General features: G+C 30.7%; 1 protein-coding gene across 1 annotated transcript in view; it reads left to right on the forward strand.

The window, feature by feature from the left end:
• The window catches only part of ttv (exostosin glycosyltransferase 1 ttv), a 139,073-nt gene that overhangs the window by 75,854 nt on the left and 43,457 nt on the right, over positions 1–19,762 (forward strand). The window contains exons 5-6 of the mRNA XM_088229228.1: positions 9,999–10,108; positions 11,920–12,100. Of these exons, the coding sequence (XP_088085354.1) occupies positions 9,999–10,108; positions 11,920–12,100 (291 nt within the window). The remainder of the gene's footprint in view (positions 1–9,998; positions 10,109–11,919; positions 12,101–19,762) is intronic.

Genomic DNA, 19,762 nt, shown 5'->3' on the forward strand with positions numbered 1-19,762 from the left:
GTCAACTAAGGTAAAAATACATTCAGATTTTATAATATTATTTAATTTTAATTTAATTCATTGGGAACATGACAAGTTTTTATATATTTAGTAGTCTAATATACTCAGTATACCCTAATTGAATTTTAATTACTCAACTTATTTTGTCTTGTATAGAAATCCACAAACATAAAATAGCAATTATTTTTAGTATATAAGGAAACTTAAGTAAATATTTAAGTTAGTTTGTTTGAAAATGTCCTAACAAGACGAAACGCGTCACAATATACCCTTTGTATATTTTATAAAAAATAAAGTAGAATTGTAATCCAATAAACTTGTTTTATTTTGGATACATTACCAAATTAAATATGGAATTCTACCAATTGTCTGCATACACAATAAACTTTTTTTTTTATTCAATAATGTACGAACAAAACTTTGATTATTTTTTTTTTCAGTTCGATGAAATGATTACAGAACAAAAAAACATTGTCTTACATGTAATTTGTCATTGCTGAGTGTATCTTGCAACATAATGTAAAATAATAGTATAATATCAATTAAAATAATATAGTATCAATTATTTAAATTTATTTTAACAGAGAGGGAAAACATTTTTGAGAAGGGAATATGAAAGTCTAAGCATTTACAGGCCAGACATTTAAACCAGACAATGACCTGTCATTGTCTGGTTTAAGTGGCCACTTTACACACTGTGTGACGTAAACTTTTTGACGTTTGTGAAGTTAAAGAAGAAACGTCAACAGATAGAAGAGCCGATGGAATATAGATGTTCAAATATAGGCAGAATGGTGAATGTAAGGGCATTTCCAAACTAATGTGAAGATTAAATTGACCGAAAGTCTAATTATTATTAATAATAATATAAAAAGTTATAAAATAATTAGACATTTTCTTCATTTTTATTTTATTTGATATATATATTTTTTTAAATCCAATTTACATAAATAAGCTCTTATGGATTGGTTTATATAGTAACAGTGATTTATTGAAGGTATATAAAGTGAGTTCAAAAGAACATTATATTACATACAAAGAATAAAAATTACGAACGGATAATTATTTTATCTCAGAGACTGGAATTCATGTGACAAATGATCGAAATACACTGCATTTGGTTTACCAATTTTGGTGCCCTATGCATCACAGGGTGCAAATAGGGACACGATGATACTTTATTCCAGCATTTGTTGCGCAAAAAGTATTTCTACAAAACCTTACGTAATCAAAATAAGCACCTCCATAAATGTTATTACTAGATACCTCGTATTAAGAAAAATGAAAATAACGTTTCCCGAATATATCAGACAAAGATTAATAAGGGTTATGAAAATGGCTCTGCTAGATAAGTGTTTGATGGGGTCACTTCCTGGAGGAAACCTCGCATTATTTCAGGACAAACAAAGGACCTCCTTCTGTAACTCACGGCTTGCTGGAAAGGCAATGTATTTATCACCGATACTGAAAATCCCTTAACTAATGACGTCCACCTAGGAATCACATATTTCTTGTCATACTTACTTACGTAATAAAGAAGTACTTAATACGTATATTTTCGGATTTATTCACATGTCGCTAAAGAAAGTTTTTTTGGTCAAAACTCGATTTGTTCGGTTCATCATTTATTCCACACTCGATTCCTACTAAAAATTAAAATCCTAGACATCTATGGCATATTCCCTTCTCAAAAATATTAAACCTCTCTAATAACTTCCTAGGGAGGAAATTCAGCCTGTCTACAAACATTTGGACATACTCAAAACATTGTTGATTAAACGAACTGGTATAATTATATTAATAAAAATACGTATATAGTTTATGTTCACTTTTATTTTTAAAAATTACCAGTGACCCGGTTTTGTCGTGACCGACATCGTCAGACTGGCGGGAGACTAAACTTCTTAAATTTTCACGGCCGTTAAGATGCACAATAAGTTTTTCTGGGTTATTATGCCGTGTGTCGTTCGTACTCTTTACCGACGTTTCGGATCGCGTTACAGCGTAAAGAGTACGAACGACACACGGCATAATAACCCAGAAAAACTTATTGTGAATTTCTATATTATATAAAAGTGCAAGCAGAGGTTGTAAATCATGATTTGCAACTTCATAAAATTATATCAGTTACCCCTGTTTTTGGTATATACACTCAAACAAATCTTAAATTCATACAATTGTACTACCTTATACTTAAATTATTTTAATTTAAACTCTATTATTTCCATTATTATATAAAAATCATCATTTACAACCCCTGCTTGCATTTGTCTGACGATGTCGGTCACGACGAAACTCGGTCACTGGTAAAAATTTTATTTATTTATTTTATTTTATTTATTCACATTTTTCTCTTACAAACTAAAATTTAATAATAAAAATAATGTGACCTCACCGGAGTTACCCGTGCCGAGGACACTTAACAATATATTTTTTGAAATGTCTTTACATTAGAGAATAAAAAAAGAAGACTAACGTAATAAACAGAGATAATCAACAAAATATTCACAGTTTTAAAAACTAGGTATATATGTACATCTATATTATTTATATTGCAAAACGCATAATGAAAATAACAAAAACCTAACATAAGCTATATACTTGTGGAGCATTTGATTCAATATTGGTTTGGGCGAATGAGACAATCCATTTTACTTCTACCTAGCTCCACTATCCATTTTTACCCACAATAGTAAAGGTTTAAGCTGTTTTACTTCACACTGTAATCTGTCCCAACTTCGCGACGAATAACCATAGAATGGTTTTTCTCCGTATGAAAGACTCTATAAGCCATAGGCGTGTTATCACTTAAAATAATTTAATATTAAAAGGAATTTTTTTTAAATAAAAACGTCGTCTTTCTGTTGCGAACTCTTGAAGTTTATTTTATTATGGATAACTTTACAACGTTTACTTTAATAATTACTGAAGTATAAATATAAACCGCTTAATGTTTAAAATATATATTTAAGAACCAAAATTTATTTACAAGTAATTCAAATACATCAAGTCAAAGAAGGAATCGTGTGTTAGAAATACCACATTGTAAAATGAGGCTCGCACAGATACATGTATATTTTATATACCCAAAATTTTTTAATGATAATATTCCATTGATTCTAAACTTTCAAAATTGTCTCTCTTTTAAAAAACATGCACTATCCTGGATTCAAACTAAAGATATGAACTCTTTTTTTCTATGAATTATTTTGTTGCCCTTTAATAATAAGGAATATATATTTTTTTTTTTAATATTTTTTATTTCCTTTTTTAATTACTATAAAAATAAAAAAAAACATATTATTTTTTAAAGAATATTTTATTTTTTCTTTCTTATGTTACACAAAAATATTATAACTGTCCATTATTTACTAAAGGAGCAAAAATTCATTAACATTTTCTTGTTTACCCACGAACAGGCCATGCCTTTGTGGGATTTTTTGTTTACTATTAATATGTTAATTGTTATGTAATTATGCTTTATTTTTGAATACTCTGTTCTATCACTTATGTTTATTGTAAAAAAACAAAATAATTTAAATAAAAAAAAATAAAAAATACAAAAAATGGTGGCTAGTTAGCGCAGGACAACTTTAGACTGATTGAGAAATTTATAAAGTGAGAGAAGCCAAAACGCCATTTGCGCTTCTATTTTTGACATTATAATGTACTCTGAACATAGGCGCGTATTCAGTGTTACCAATATAAGAACGACCTACTAGTATATTAAAAAATGAATCAGTTCTTAAAATAGTCTTAATAAAAATCCAACCAGTCTTGTTACTATTAAGTGCACGGAATTTCAGAATATAGCTGCTTATAACATATTTTAATTATTGTAATAATTTGTATTTTTTTACTATTGGGATTTTCTTCTCAAACGAAACAGTTAAAAGGCTCTTCGATTCCTGTAGCATCTCGTTATATTTGGGTAATATTTTATTCTTTAATCGATCGTAGGAAAGGTTGGAAGTATTCGTCCGATAGACGGCAAATGATTTGTGTGAAGCCAGGGGCTATTCTAACAAGTGCCAGAAACAGCTATCGTCCAAGTTTAGAGAACATATTTTATCTTGTTTTGAAAGTTTCCCCTATAATTATTACGTAGAAATACTACGTACGCACGCATATACACCGGAACCTCTTTTTACACGGGGGATACATTCCACGCAGCACAGTGTAAAAAACCGCGCAAAAAGGATACTATTTATCGATAGTTTTTTTCGTATAAATATCATTTCAGAATGTCAAATTAACTGTTTATTGTTATTAATTTATTTCGTCGGGTAAACAAACAGTATGTATATTGACAATTTATTTGTTTATTAGTGTAGGACACACATGCACTCACCAAAAAATTGTCTACACTCAATTACGATTATTGAATTTGTCCAAATATTTGTGGTTTGTTTACACTAATAAGACAATATTTTAAATTATGTTAAATATAACAAATGTAAAAGATTAGAAATGAAAAAAAAAAAAAAGATAAAATATCTGCTTTTCTCAATATTAAAATGATATTTTACTTAAATTTACATACATTGTCGTAAAAATATCAACCTCGGTAAATCTATTGTTATATTGATCGCATATTCTAGGTATTGTAGTATTGTAGATGTTTCATATAGTTTGTTGACGCGTTGTCTTTGTAAAACAGAAGATTTGGTCTTGTCGGTCTAGATGGCGCATAATATGTTATATAATATAACTGAATTTGATTAAAATATACATAATGAAATGAAAATATTTTTTAAATCGTGACAAAGATGATTCACTAATTCTATCAAGGGCATTTGAACGAAAAGTATAATTATTATCGACGAAACGGATAGTGGTTTGGCCAAATACCGGATATTCGGCAAGCCCCTAAGCCGGATACCCGGATACCAATATCGATCAATGATCAATACGGTTAATAAGTTTCCCTTGCGCTTAATGTATTTTTGATAGAAAATATCCGGTATCCGTTTCATCTGTGAAAATTTTATTACTATTTTTTTGTTTGTTAAAAAAATGTTTCTTTTTTTACCGTGTACAATGAGATTCTGGTGTTCCTACTAATATGTTCTTGAATATATGTGTATATATTTTTAATTAAATTTTTTTTTTAAACCTTTACGGCTACATACATTTAACCAAATATTTTTTATTTTTCAAATTCATATTCTACTGTTGATGATAATAGTTTTAGCATATTTTGTAAATGTTGTCTGTGTCTTTTGTTTATTTTTGTCTGGTAGTTTATTGTACAATTTCAGTCTCTTGTATATTATTTTCGACTGTCCTTGTCTCGTTTTAAAAAGTTGTATATAATATCGTTCTTTTATTCTCGTATCGTGTCAATGTTTTTTATCTTTTTTTCCGTGTTTTAGTTCTTCGTCTACAATTCTTTTTGTCCTAAAAGAATTGCGTCTTACAAAATTGATACTAACATTTTGAAGCTAGGCAATCACAGGTCGTCAGCCCTGAAAACGTCTCTACTTTCATATTCCCTTAAATGTTCTGCAGTACTTAAATTAAATGCTATACTTCTACCTTACTAGTATGTAGAGTTGTGAAACGAAGCTTCTAAATGCCAGAGTGGGTACTACCTTATCACGATACCTCCTTTATCTACTGCTTCCGCTTCCCACTACTCCGTTTCATCTCTTTCCCTCTCGTACTGAGTGCTCTCTCCTGATTTATTCCCCTCCCAAAAGCTCTACCTGTCTAATATTGTAATAATACCAACCCTACCTGCCTACAAAATTAAGGCAATATTTTTTAATTGACAGAACATAGATATACTTATATTGATTATTTATTTATTTATTTATTAACCCTTCTAGTACGAGCGTGACCATATGATAACAGCGAGCACTGTCGCGAAACTCTATCCCCACTCCTACGGTTTTTAAGTAAATATGGTTACGTTTACTATATTTTAACCCCGAAAGATATGTTTTGTAAGGGCCGTTTGCATATGACTCGACTCGATCATTGTCCACGTGTAAACAGCAATTCGTGAGGCAAAAAAATGTTCTGAGACATCGCCATCCAGATAAACGGGCAGGCTATCTCCGCGAAACAATGATTACCTCCACCACTGCGTGCGGTTACATTGTACTAGTGTAAACGCGCCCGGACAGAACCTTGTGACAGTAGCGATTTGCTCGACGTGAACGTGTCGCTCCCGCGTATTTTTTCTGCCAAAAATGAAGGCTAAACAAAAAAACTTTTTACTATTGAGTTCGTTCTTTAACAATTCCAATACATCTTGGTATAAAATAAATAGTATTTTTTGTGAACTAGCTCGTAACAAATAACGTAGTGTATTTATTTTCGCAATACTCACTTTGAACTGTGGCGCAATTTTCGTATTGTCCTAGCGTTCCTCCCCACGCAGTCGGAGGCTGCTCACGGAGCCGGGACAAGACAATATTATCATATCTATTGTATTGTCTACATATAAACGGTCCTTAAGTATGTGGTGTGCCACAATGGAATATACAGTGTGTGGAATTAATGGCTATTTTTTTCAGTATGAAATATAGTTTATAAAAGACAAAAATTCCAAAACAAGAGTTAAGTTTCTTAAAAGTGGCATTTTTTTAAAGTATCAGCTTTGGTTACAGTATTACACCATAGTATAACATTGTCATTTTTTATTTTTAAGGCCACATAAATATTTTTAAAAATAGGGAAACTACACGTTTTTTCTTAAAAATTAAAATCAAAAAGTGTCTAATTCTGTCGAGTAAAACGATAGAGGTAAATATAATATATCACTGGGTAAAACTATGTCATTTGTAGCATAACATTTTTTTTTATTTAAAATTCTTTCGAAAATGATAATACGCCAAAATTCGGTTAAATTTTGACATTCGTTTGTGACCGTTTAAATTGAAACATAACTTCGTCATGAATCTTGACGACACAATTATCAAGGCCAAACATGTCGCGTTTTTATTAAGACATGTTTTTAACAATTTTCTTTTAAAAATTATCTATGAAAACATTTCTCTACAATATTCATATTTTCTTAATACATTTCACTTGTTTTTATCAGTATTCGTTGTTTGTGATATTTCCCTATTATACCGTGTGCAGGACATTTGCGAAAATGGCGCTGTATAATATTTCCACAATAATATGCTGTTGTATATTATAACAGCTTTGCTTGAACTGATTTAAGTTCGAATATCTGGTAGGTGCACTAGAAGTAAAGAATTAATTTTTTTTGCAACTATTCACGAACCAACTTTGAAATGCACTCACCCAAAATACATCGGTATGGAAATAAATTTGAACAAATCTTCGATATTTTTAATAAAAATTCTGTCAATGAAATAAAATGTAATCTCACTCGTTACTTTTTAGAAAAGTATTGGATTTATTTTAAAATATATTATTAATTTTAACTTTGTTTCCTTGAATACGTGTTTTATCTTATTTTTATTTTAACGTGTTGGGCATAATATAAATTGTACATTGGTGGATTTATTGCCAAATGGCAAATTCTTCCAACCAACTGATAAAATAAAGGTTTTTTTTTTAATCATTTAAGTTTTCTTATTGCTCTAAAAAAACTTATTTTTTTAAAAGTACTAATGTTAAAATGTGTAAAATTTTAATGAGAATGAATGTATTATTATTTTTTCTTTACATATACTATGTTTTTCTTTTTCTTTTCATGCACTCGTATTTAAAATGATATAATCTCTCATAAATAAACAACTAAAACAGTGTAAGTCACTCTCCAAGTACAAGAGTTGGTCTCTTTTTTTAGAGAGTTACAGTGATAACATTTACAAGATGTGTAAAAGTCTTTAGAATTTTACAAAAACATGTACTTTTTGTGAAATTTATGAATAAAAATTTTTTAAAAATGTTACATAAATTTTCTAAAAGTTTAAAGTTGAATACTAACTACTTTATTTTTATCTTAAATTATTCTCAATTTTACTTTGTTATATTTGTATTTAGAACATATGATTTTCTCATGTTAATTGTGAGATGTTATTTTTCTTTTTCACTTTTTTAAATTATTAAACATATTTTATGTTTAATAAATGGTTTACTTTAATTATTCTATTACATTTCATATTATGCAGTACATAATTATTGTTCACTGCTGTTGTTTTTTCTGTAAAACATTTTGTTTTTTGTAAAAGGTTCTTTGAACCGTCGATGTGTACATAAATAAATAAATAAATATTCGAATTTGTTTGCATCCGCGTAGATTTTATACTCGTAAAATTCAAAATGGAATACTCTGGATCCATTAATACACTATTTCCGCAAAAAATATTTCCTCTAGCATTAGACTGCACAGGTGCGGTAAGACGTGATTTTAAATCTAAACGATACCGGAAATCGATTTTCAGTTGCTTCCGGTCTGTGTTTTCCGGATGCGTTGCTTTGCGACCGGCTTTTTTTATATCGTGACGTCGTTTCATTTATTTTTTACACCATACAGGTTGTATTTTAAATGGAAAAGCAGAAAACGACTTCGTATTTTATTTGTGGCTTTATTTATATGGCATCCATGTTTTATCAAGAGGTAAAGGTAATTTTAAAACGTAATTATGTTTTCATATTATGATTTAAAATAGCTGTGATGATTTTAATGCTGAAGTTTAAAAATGAAATCAGTAATTCACATTTCAAAATTTATATATTTTATTACTTGTCCACTTTGTGGTCAAATGGTCATTGGGTTTAAACCAAGAGGTTTCGGGTTTAATTCATGATTAACAAAAAGTATCATTAATATTTAAAGCATTAACTTTGTGGTCAAACCTTTTTTTTAAATGTTATTCAATATTTGTATATAACCACGTATTGACTTTTCTATGTCTAACGGTTTTGAGACGCACCCGTCTCTTCGTCAGGACACTAATTAAACCAACATGCAATACCAACTATACACCTTAACCATAGTTGTTGCACAAAAATACAAAACCAACACGACATGCATTTAAATAAGCACATGCACTGATGACGACAAACATGCAACTCTGCTGGCTTATGTATAAGTCACTGCACAACTCTGCTCCGGAATATCTTAGGGAACTATGCATTCCAGATGAACTATCTGACAGGCGTCTCACGCTTAGGTCAGCTACGTATACGGCGAGAGGAAAAGTTATTATACCTCTAGGCAAACAGCGCACTAAATTTAGTGAACGCGCATTTGCGGTCGCAGGCCCTATGGCATGGAATGCTCTCACAGCAGAGGTGCGAGGCTGTGAAAGTGAAGTGATGTTTCGGAAAAAACTTAAAACCCACTTGCTCTCTAAATTATTTGAATAAATCTGTAGCATGTGACAACAAAATAAATTGTTTTAATTAAATTACAAATTTAAAAGCTTCAATTAAATTAATTTAACAATAGAATCACTATGTAAAGCGCCCTTGAGGTATTTTATTACGAAAATGGCGCTATAAATGTTATCCATAATAATAATAATAATGCACTGATGAAATTATGAACATATTCTTTGTTGTTTGAGAAATATTTGAAAAAAGGAAGAGGGGATGGAGGGAAAATCTTGCATATAAATAATAAAGGGTTAAAAGTAAATAATATGGATATATTTCACATTAGGAAAGCTTTAAAAAATAATGTTCCTTTGATCAATAATCAAACAAACTTTTTATATAATCATTTATACGATGTTCCACTGTAATGGTCATCCTATTAAGCTCACCTCCTCTCCCCTTCCCCTCTATTTTTTCAACTATTTCTCAAACAACATTGAATATTTTCATAATTTAATCAGTGCATGTTTGTCCTGATCAGTGCATGTTTGTCCTAATCAGTGCATGTGCCCATTAAAATGCATGTTGTATTGGTTTTATATTTTTGTGCAACAACTATGGTGAAGGTGTATAGTAGGTTTTGCATGTTGGTTTAATTGGTGTCCTGACGAAGAGACGGGTAATGTTTTAATTTGTTTACTGACAATGTGATACTTATAACTTTTTTACTCAATCTTTCAATTTGTTCACAGATACTTATAATGTGGGCCAATGAGCAACCCCCTCCCCCGCGCTCAAGGTGGCCCTCTACCCCCTCTCACATCCCCCTGGATATAGTGGATGCCGCAGCATACAGTCCAGGGTTAGTCAATAACAGTTTTTTACTTGCTCTGTAACATTTTACTGTCCAAAAACTCTTTCTTTTGAATTTTATTTGTCCGATTACATTTGGACTTCATATTTTACTTGCCTGTTTTGTTCATTTTTAAATGTCCAATTACTTATCGATCAACAATTATTATTTTTTATTTTTCCTTGTCTTGTAATTATTATTTTTCTTTTTTATACCCACTTACTTAACGTGTCCGGTTGGATCATATCCTGTCACTTCAATATGCGGCGACGGATATTGCTTTGTCATTTGCCACAATTAGTCCCCAGGAGTGCAGCCCTCTCCCATGAGCAGGCATGTCAGTAGGTGGCTGTCGTCCTGGATTGCGCCGCATTCGCACAATACAGGCGGCCTCCGTGGTGTAGTGGTCAAGACGCTTGACTCACGCACGGAAGGTTCCGGGTTCGATTCCCGGTGAGAACACAAAAATTAAAAATGTGATTTTTCTCAAGCCAGGTTGTTCTGTAATGTAATTCACCACTGTAATTGGGCCTCCTGGCCTGTTGTGGTGCAAAAAATATATTTAAAAAAAATAATTAAATTTAGCGAGTAGGGTTGATGTTCACCTCCTTGGATACCCTCACGTGGATCCATCCACGGTCCTCGCTCTATGATTCTGTTGCCACAGTTCCTCTCTCCGGTGTTGTGAGGATTCAACAGGGTTGGTGGCTTTGATAAAACTGTTTCTTGATCTCAGACGCGAGGCCGTCGGTTGGTGGTGGAGTAAGGGATGTCTAGGATCCTGGGTCCGTTTGTACCTCTCCGCTTCTGCGGCATTGTTCCTTGGAATGTTTGCTATTTTTTCTCGCTTGATCACATATTGTACTTTTCCTTTTCTATGCCTAGTTTCTACTTTTCCAATCACATGCTTTATTTATTTCTACTTTCATTTGTCAGATTATTTTCGTATTATTTTACCCTTTTATTACCATTGATATATATATATACACTAGATGCAGCAATAAGCACCCGTCTTGTGTTCCATTCAACCTTAGTTTCGAAACGTAACTCGTAGTCAGTAAACGTGAAGCAGCGTAAAAAAACGCGACATGCAGCTTTGAATTTACAGTAAATTGGCATAGAAAGTTAGTCTTATTTACTTTCTTACCCGTTTCGCACGACAACGCTCATTTTTCAGAACATAATGTGATAATATCGTTGTATGAAGCATCATCTCTATTTAATTATACCTCAGTGTTAATGACATGTTTTAAAAAAAAAAGGAATGACCCACCAATCTTCTATTTTAAAAGCTTGTCAGCAGGTGGGAAGGAGAGAATATGGAAGGAAACTATGAAAAATACACTTCAACACCCAGACTTTTTTTCTTGCAACTGGCGGGAATCTAACTGGCGACGACAGTTTATAGTTGGCCGTCTAACCAACCGTGCTACGGCGCCTGTCTTTATTTTGCCTTTTAACTGTAAAATCCAATTCGTAAACGTTTATTTTTGCAAATTGCTTGTAGAAATTGATACTTTTGGGGACCACGTGTTAGCATACATCCTCCTCCCTCCTTAATCTGCATAGAGTTTGTATCCCTTAGTAATATTTACTATAACTTTCGTCTAAATATAAATAAATCAGTCCCCCAGGACTCCATAATAGCTGCGGGTGGATAGTGGGCGTAATGATCCCCCTCAATGTTAAATATACGTTTTATTTTTCATTTTATTTTTATCCTCTATGTTTGTAAATAACATGCTGTTTTTCTTTACACTCTAAAAACATTGTTTTTATTTTCGTTTATACATCTAAGAACATTTTGATTTCTTCCTCAGAATGGGCATATCAGCTCGTTTTACTCCGCACCCTCTGATAGAGACAGACGCGGTGCTGCAACTGGATGAAGATGCCTCCCTGACGTCAGACGAAGCGGACTTCGCCTTCACGGTATGGAAGGACTTTCCTGATAGGATAGTTGGCTATCCTGCCAGGACCCACTTCTGGGATGACGCTAAGGTAAGCTTCTCTACTTTCCAAAAGTAAATATAGGTATTGACGAATTTCAAACGTTAAAATATTATTTCATCTTATAATATCATATATTTCATATTTAAATCATATCTAGACTAATTCGGATTCATATATAATTTTATTCAAGTGTCAATCCATTCCTTCATTTGATTCCGGTAGTCCTTGTTTTGAATTTCAACGCACATCCTCCCCGACAGCTAGTCTAAAAAGCAACATAAGCGACAACACACAAAAACGTAACACCGCGAGCGTGACACCAATCGAACATCACGTGGCACGAAAATATAAACAACCAACACTTGACATTATAATGAGAAATTATAATGGACTCAGTATTGATGTAGACATTTTTAACTGCACTTGTACAGAAAATTTCTTCATGGGGTCGATTATTTGGGATAGTTGCTAAATGTGCATCTTGAGTGGTTTATGCTATGTATATATTGTATATGTGCCGCATGTAATGTATATGTTTGTGTATGTTTTATATGTGCGTTCTTGTGTGTGCGTGGATGGCTCGGAGTGTACATTCGGTATTTTTTTTTATTACCTCCATGGAAAACGCAAATGTTAACAATTATTCTTTTCTCACTTGAAATTCTTATTTATTTATTTTTTTGTCACATTTAATGTTTATATCTTTTGCATAATTTATGAAAACTTAATTGGTCTTTTTATGTTAAAAAAAATGTTGTTTTTAATACTTATTATGTATGACTGTATGTTTTTATAGAATAAAATAAAATAAAATAAAATAAAAAATAAATGACTTAAACTAAATATGCTGTATTAAATAAAAATAAATAAATGCTGCCTACCTCAGAACACGTATTTAATGTACCTAATGAGGATAGACAGTATCTTATATGTTTCCTTATAATTCAATTTTACATAATTGTACTTATATCTAATATTACTTAATTGTCCCCCTTTTCACTCTTTTGCAAACGGAACATATTGTATTATTTACTATATTAAACGCCGATTTTCGGCACTGAACGAAAATGACCAAACTATATATTTCATAGATAAGTATGTACATTCCTTTCGGGTGTTTTTATTCTTAATCCCGTCAACATAAATTTTGCATACATTCGTCCAACTTTACAGTGCTTTTGGTCTTCTGTTAGTTGCATGTTGCACTTAATAGGACAAAGACGTCCAAAGATAACCAAGCATGATCAGATTCTAAACCTGAAATCTAATCATTGCTGTACCGTAATTATTTTTGAAAATGGCAAGATTTTTGAATTTCTCATTTTAACATTCCATGATTTAGTTTTAAGAACTGATACTATATTAAACTACGTAAATTATTTAAAGTAAACACGCAGAGGTGGCAAATACTTTTATTTAGAATTGCCAATTTAATCAGCAAACGAAACAGGTTAAATAATTTTGTCTGGTAGCGTAATTATTTTTATTTGGCATATGTCTAGGTTACATTCGTTAATAATTTATTAAAAAAAAACAATATGCGTGATGTACTTTTTATCTGGGATAATTGACGCTCCCGTGCGATATTTTGTAACGGGAGATCAGAAAATAGGACGAGGATCATAGCATGTCACAATAATTCAATGTATTGATAAGGATTTGATAAGGATTTGATAAGGGATACCTACCTGACCAGTGCCAGTAACCACAAACATTATGTTACCTCCTCGCGTACGTGCTTTCCTGATATGTCGCACTGACAACCCTCATAAATAACTAAATTGGATTGGTGTTGGGGGTTGTTTTCTACATTATTTATTTGATTCACCGAATACATGTTTTTTAGTAATGTAATTTCTTTGTTAGGTAAATTTTCAAAGCGTATTACATGAAAGATAGCTTAGTTCAATGAATTGTAATATACCCATGATAATTAATGTACAAAGAAGACCATTCGTTTTTCGTGTTAGCTATAATTATTTTTTCAATTGAAATTATTCCAATAGGTATATTATAATCACATCATCATTAGTATAAAGGCCCCCTCTAAGGAAAAACACCATTCATTATTTGAATGTTTATATTAAAATTTTGTCTCACTTTTTTAATTTAATAAGGTAGTGGTGTACCTTCGGATATTTTTTTTTTCGTTTTTGTGTTTTTTTTTCTTTTCTTATTTTAAAAGAGACAGATATTTTTTTATTTCTGTTTCAGGTTTATAAATTTATTTCCTATATTTTATTGCTTATTAATTTCAAAATTCAAATGTTCGAAGTGACACCCATTTTATTTTAAAGAGATTTTTAAAAGGGTGTGTTTTTTGTCCGCGGGTACACACATATGTAAGTATACTCTTGGACACGTGGAAATAAAAATATTTTTTAATTTAAATAAAAAATAGTGTATAAAAATATTCTAACAAGATTAAGAATTGTACATAATCATGAAAGAACACAAATATAAAATACATATATTTATATAGGTAGGCACTGTAGGCAGGTACATAGAGTTAATTATAGAATATTTTTTTGATGTAGGTATGCGTAAAATTACGCAAAATTCTTCAGGTTCAAATAGTTTAGATTTCTTTTGAAATGGTATAGCAGTTGTGAATGGTACACTAAAAATTTGGAACTTTAATTCCAACAGTCTTTTGAATTTGAGCTTAGATTATTATAAGAGGTGGATTAAATAAATAAAGAACGCTTTCAGCTATACATATTTAACATACAAAAATTATAAGCCAGACTTGTGGTAAAAAAGTAGCAAATGTAGCATAAATACTTATTTTTTGTTGCAAATTAATTTAATTCAAAATAAAAACACTTTTTATGAGTAATGACAAGTTTGACAGAAATGTGTTGCTAGCTGATAAAAATGTTATCTCAGTATATTTTTTCAAAATTTTTATCTCCATATTCCCAGATATATGATGATTGTCCAAAGGTATACAACTTGCCCCAACTTGTGGTAAAAAAGTAGCAAATGTAGCATGAAAACTTATTTTTTGTTGCAAATTAATTTATTCACAATAAAAACACTTTTTATGAGTAATGACAAGTTTAACAGAAATGTGTTGCTAGCTGATGAAAATGTAATCTCAGTATATTTTTGCAAAATTTTCATCTCCATATTCCCAGATATATGATGATTGTCCAAAGGTATACAACTTGCCCCAACTTTATTTCACCAAGAAATTTTTTTTTGTAGACCGTGTGTATGTAAATTTCCTATCGGAATACTTTTGTTAATTTTTGCCAATACATTTCTGTCTAAGAAAAGTATTTCTTTAGTGAATTTTGTCACTTAAATTCGTAAAAATTTGTAGTATGGACGCGGAATTGCAAATATAAACCGCCATTTTTTGACTTCTTTATAAAAAGTTTAGTCTTTTAAAAAGGGTTGATTTTTTATTAATACAAGTATATGTACGTCTTTTACTTTCTAAGTGGTAAGCGAGTTAAGAATATCTCTAAAGACAGAGGTCAAAAGTCCGATGGCGTTTGAGAAATACACAAAAATAATGATACAGTCGTAGAAGTATAAGTTAATTTTTATTTATTTATAGAGACACCGTTTATAGTGGCCCAACCAGCAACGACTTATGCCTGTGAACCTGTCCCGGCTCGACTCTGTTAAAAATATCGGTGTTGAGTCGGGGCAGAATACATTAAAAAAAAAGACATTGTAAGATTAATTGTTAAATAGAATAGAGTACGTAAACAAACGTTCAGTTTAGCGCCATTTATAGGCATAAATATGCAAATAATAATGCATGATTTTAGAAATTAAAATAAACAATATAGCAAGCTCAGCAAAATTTTAATAATACAACAATGTTCGTGTGTGCAAAGCGTGATATTTTATGTAAAATTAATGAGTAATGATTGTAGTATAAAATGTATGTGTAAGTGAAAGCAATTAAAAAAATGGAGTAATATTAACGATACAGTAATTATTATTAAAGTGTCAACGAAAGAATAATTAATATATTTATTTTAAATTCTGTAATGTCCTGCCGGTAAAACAACTTTGTGACTACAAATTGATTGTAGATCACTCTGTTGATCCGGAATATAAAAAAAAGAGTTTCCCACACTCACAACACTAGATTAAAAACTACGGGCTCCCTGTCTGTTCCCCGAATTACAAATTACTTCGGAGAGCGAACATTAAATTGCGTTGTTCCAAGATTGTTCAATGATCTCCCACAAACCATCATTAACATAAAAAATCTTCAAGTTAAAAAAAAAGAACTGAAGAAATATCTTCTAGATACTTTATAGTGCCTGTTTATAAATAAATCTGTAAAATATAAATAAAATAAATGTAATATAAACCTGTCATAAAAAAACAAATGTGTCCCACCGAAAAGTCTTTAGACTTAGTGGGTAACAAATTATTATATGTATTTTTAAATTATAAAATAAACGCTGCTCTGCAGCACAGAAAAAAATAAATAAATATAAAGCATTACTGTATTATATAATACATGTTTCATCGACTAAAGCTCAGTTATCCCAAGCGTATGCATGTAAAAAAATTATATATAGATACACACTTACACATAAATATTAAAAACTATAAAACAAAATGGAACCTAGTTTACCACCTATTTGAAGTATTTATTTTCCCAGAACCACCCGCGATGGCACTCAGCGAATTCGAGAATATCTTATTCAGAAAGGTATTTTCTGAATAGATTAATGCGAAGACTTGCGAACGGGTTAAGATCGGTATGCCCATACCGAACAGACCTGCGACCACCCCAGGGTTAAGCACTCCGTTACGTATTATATTATTATAAGGGGCGGATTAAACCCGGGATTATTGTCAAGACGGATCAGTGGTTTTCATGCTTAGCTTTATTCGGAAATAGTTTAAGGGTTAGAAAATATTTCAAGATTTGATTTCGTTTTACCTGCGTTAATAATAACGAGATATACATCGATAGCTCAGTTCCACAGAACAAGTAAAAAAATTGAAGTTTTGAGTCATACTGTTGTGTTCAAATATGACTCGGAATTTATAATTTAAAGGAACCGTGCTCAATATGTTTGGATTTTTTTATTTTCATTGAGCTGGTAGGAGAGTTATAGATATACCTGTTAATTTTTAGCGCGATCTGTCATGTAGTATATCTGAGTTGATAAATATCAAATGCCAGTATGTCCACTCAATTTTTTTTCGGCATTTGTTCTACAAATTAAAATAATGAACACGAAAAAATAGTTATTTTATTTTAAAGTAAGAAAATAGAGTATAATAATACAATTAAAATTAAAGAATAGCAATTTACTATAATATATTTTAAATAAAAGAAAAATATTAAACACATATATTAATAGTCTGTGCTCATAAATGTAATCAAAACAAAATAAAAAATAAAACACAATAAATAGAAAATTTCAATTCATATCTACAGAAAGAAAAAAATAATAAGAAAATTATAAGTACCTATTAAAATTATTACCTAAAAAATGTAAATAAAATAAGAAAGAAATAAAAGAAAAGCTTAACCTAAGTAAATACAAATATGTATTCAATGAGAGATAAACAAAATGTTGTACATAAATAATAAATCAATATAGGAACATTCTGTCTACTAACCACTTACGTCAAAAAAACATAATTTTATTTTTCTATGACAGATTTTCATGTCAAGTGGTTACATGTTATTATTATATTTTATCAATTCATTTATGGCAGTACAGCGGTGTAAACGAGTCTATATTTGGTGTGTTCTGCGAATTTAGCTTAGTTTAAAAAAAAAAAACAATGTAAATCTGTCGCTGAAGGATGCTCTCTTTGGACGATACCGCCGTTTGGAGCATGATTATAGGTAATGTGACGTGGGTGTTTAAGTATCGACAATCTTCGAAGTGGCGCTTGCCAACTGAACCTAAACCCAAAAAACCACGCCAAAGTCACTAAAAAATCAAGAATGCTGACTGTATTCTTTGATTATCATGGTATTGTGCTTTCGGAGTTCCTTCCAACAGGCTAGACGGTCCAAAAGGAATACTATTTAGGCGTATTGAAGCGTTTGAGGGAGAATATTAGTCAAAAAAGACATATATATTGAAAGATAACTCTTCGTTTTTGTGTCACGATGAGGCGCTGTTTCACGCACCTCTCCTTGCACGCGATTATTTTACTTAAAAAAATGTAAAATTGCACCGTATTTGCCTGATTTAACTCCGTGTGAGTTTTCCTGTTCCCCAAACTCAAATTACCACTTTGCGGAAAGCATTTTGACCCAATTTGGGTGACAAAAGGAAATTCGCACAGGGATCTGAAAACCATTCCAAAATCGGCCTACGAGAAGTGCTATGAAGATTGAAAAAAAACGTTGACATATATCGTGGTTATACAAGTAAAAGTGACCATTTGCAAAAATTACTAAATTAAGATTATTGACTTTTTGACATCGTATTAGCATAATGCTTGACTGGTAAAAATGCCAAGTCAATCCGACACTCTTAAAAGGATTAGTTTGTGAAATATGTGACCATTTTATAGAATATCACAGATTTTTGATAAGTAAAACTGACCAACACACATAGTCACTTTTATTAGTAAATTTAAGATCCAAAGAATTGACCAAGTAACAGTTTTACAGTCAATTTTACTTGTAGGTGATGTCACCAGTGAAGAGTTAGTTAGAGTCAGTAGTCAGTAGTTAGTAAGTTAGTATACGTTTTGTATTTGACAGATACGTTTTTTTAATAAAAAGTTCATCAATAAAATTTATTATTTAGATTATTACGTAAAACTTCATAATTATTCGTTCCTTTTTCATTTATTTTGAATTTCTGTGTTTATTTAACCTTCATAAATATTAAAAAAACGGATCATTGAAATAAAAAATCACAAAAACATAATTTATAGTTATAAAATAAAATAAAATACTACCGCCCTCAATGAACGAAACAAAAATGATTATCTGCCCAATTTCATGACAAATTTGACAGGTAAAATTGACTAAGATTTTTAATTTATTTTTTTTATTTTAAATGTGATAAAGTTTTAAAAATATGTTTATACTTTACATTAAAGTTGAAAGTACCGTACATATAATGTAAAATTACCAACCACATACTTGAAAAATCTGATCTTTGAGAAGCAATTGAACTCTAGAAAAACTGTAAAATAGCCCCTGAACATGATTGATTTTATCACTTGGTAAATTTCTCTTGTATGCCCACGATATATGTGTATTACCTGTAATAGTGATTACTTTGAAGAGGACAAAATAAATATGAATGAATAATTGAGCTAAAATTTTTTTTTTTTACAAATTCCGGTCAAATTTGAGCATAAGGTGTTACTTATTGTATTAAAAAAGCACTCCTTTTCAATTCTTCAAAAGCATGGTTTAAAATTTATTGTTTTTTTCTCGTTAGACAAATGTTTTCATATAGAAATGAATAAACTTGGCAATCTCGCAGCTCCATAACTAGGTAATTAAAACGTTGTGATAATTTGCATAAACAATTTACACCTAAAACTACTTTCACTCGTTTATACTCGTTTACTTCACATAAATATTTATATTTATACTTCACTTAAGGTAATATAAATAATACTTTTATGTTAAAAATCAATTTAGATGAGTCAAAACTTTGGTATAATACTTTTATGTTAAAAATCAATTTAGATGAGTCAAAACTTTGGTAAACCATTTCTTAAAACTAGAATTTCTAGGTA

The sequence above is a fragment of the Micrasema longulum genome, unplaced genomic scaffold (genome assembly GCF_059751315.1).
Source record: "Micrasema longulum isolate JH-2025_06_02 unplaced genomic scaffold, ASM5975131v1 h1tg000646l, whole genome shotgun sequence".
NCBI lineage: Eukaryota > Metazoa > Arthropoda > Insecta > Trichoptera > Brachycentridae > Micrasema > Micrasema longulum.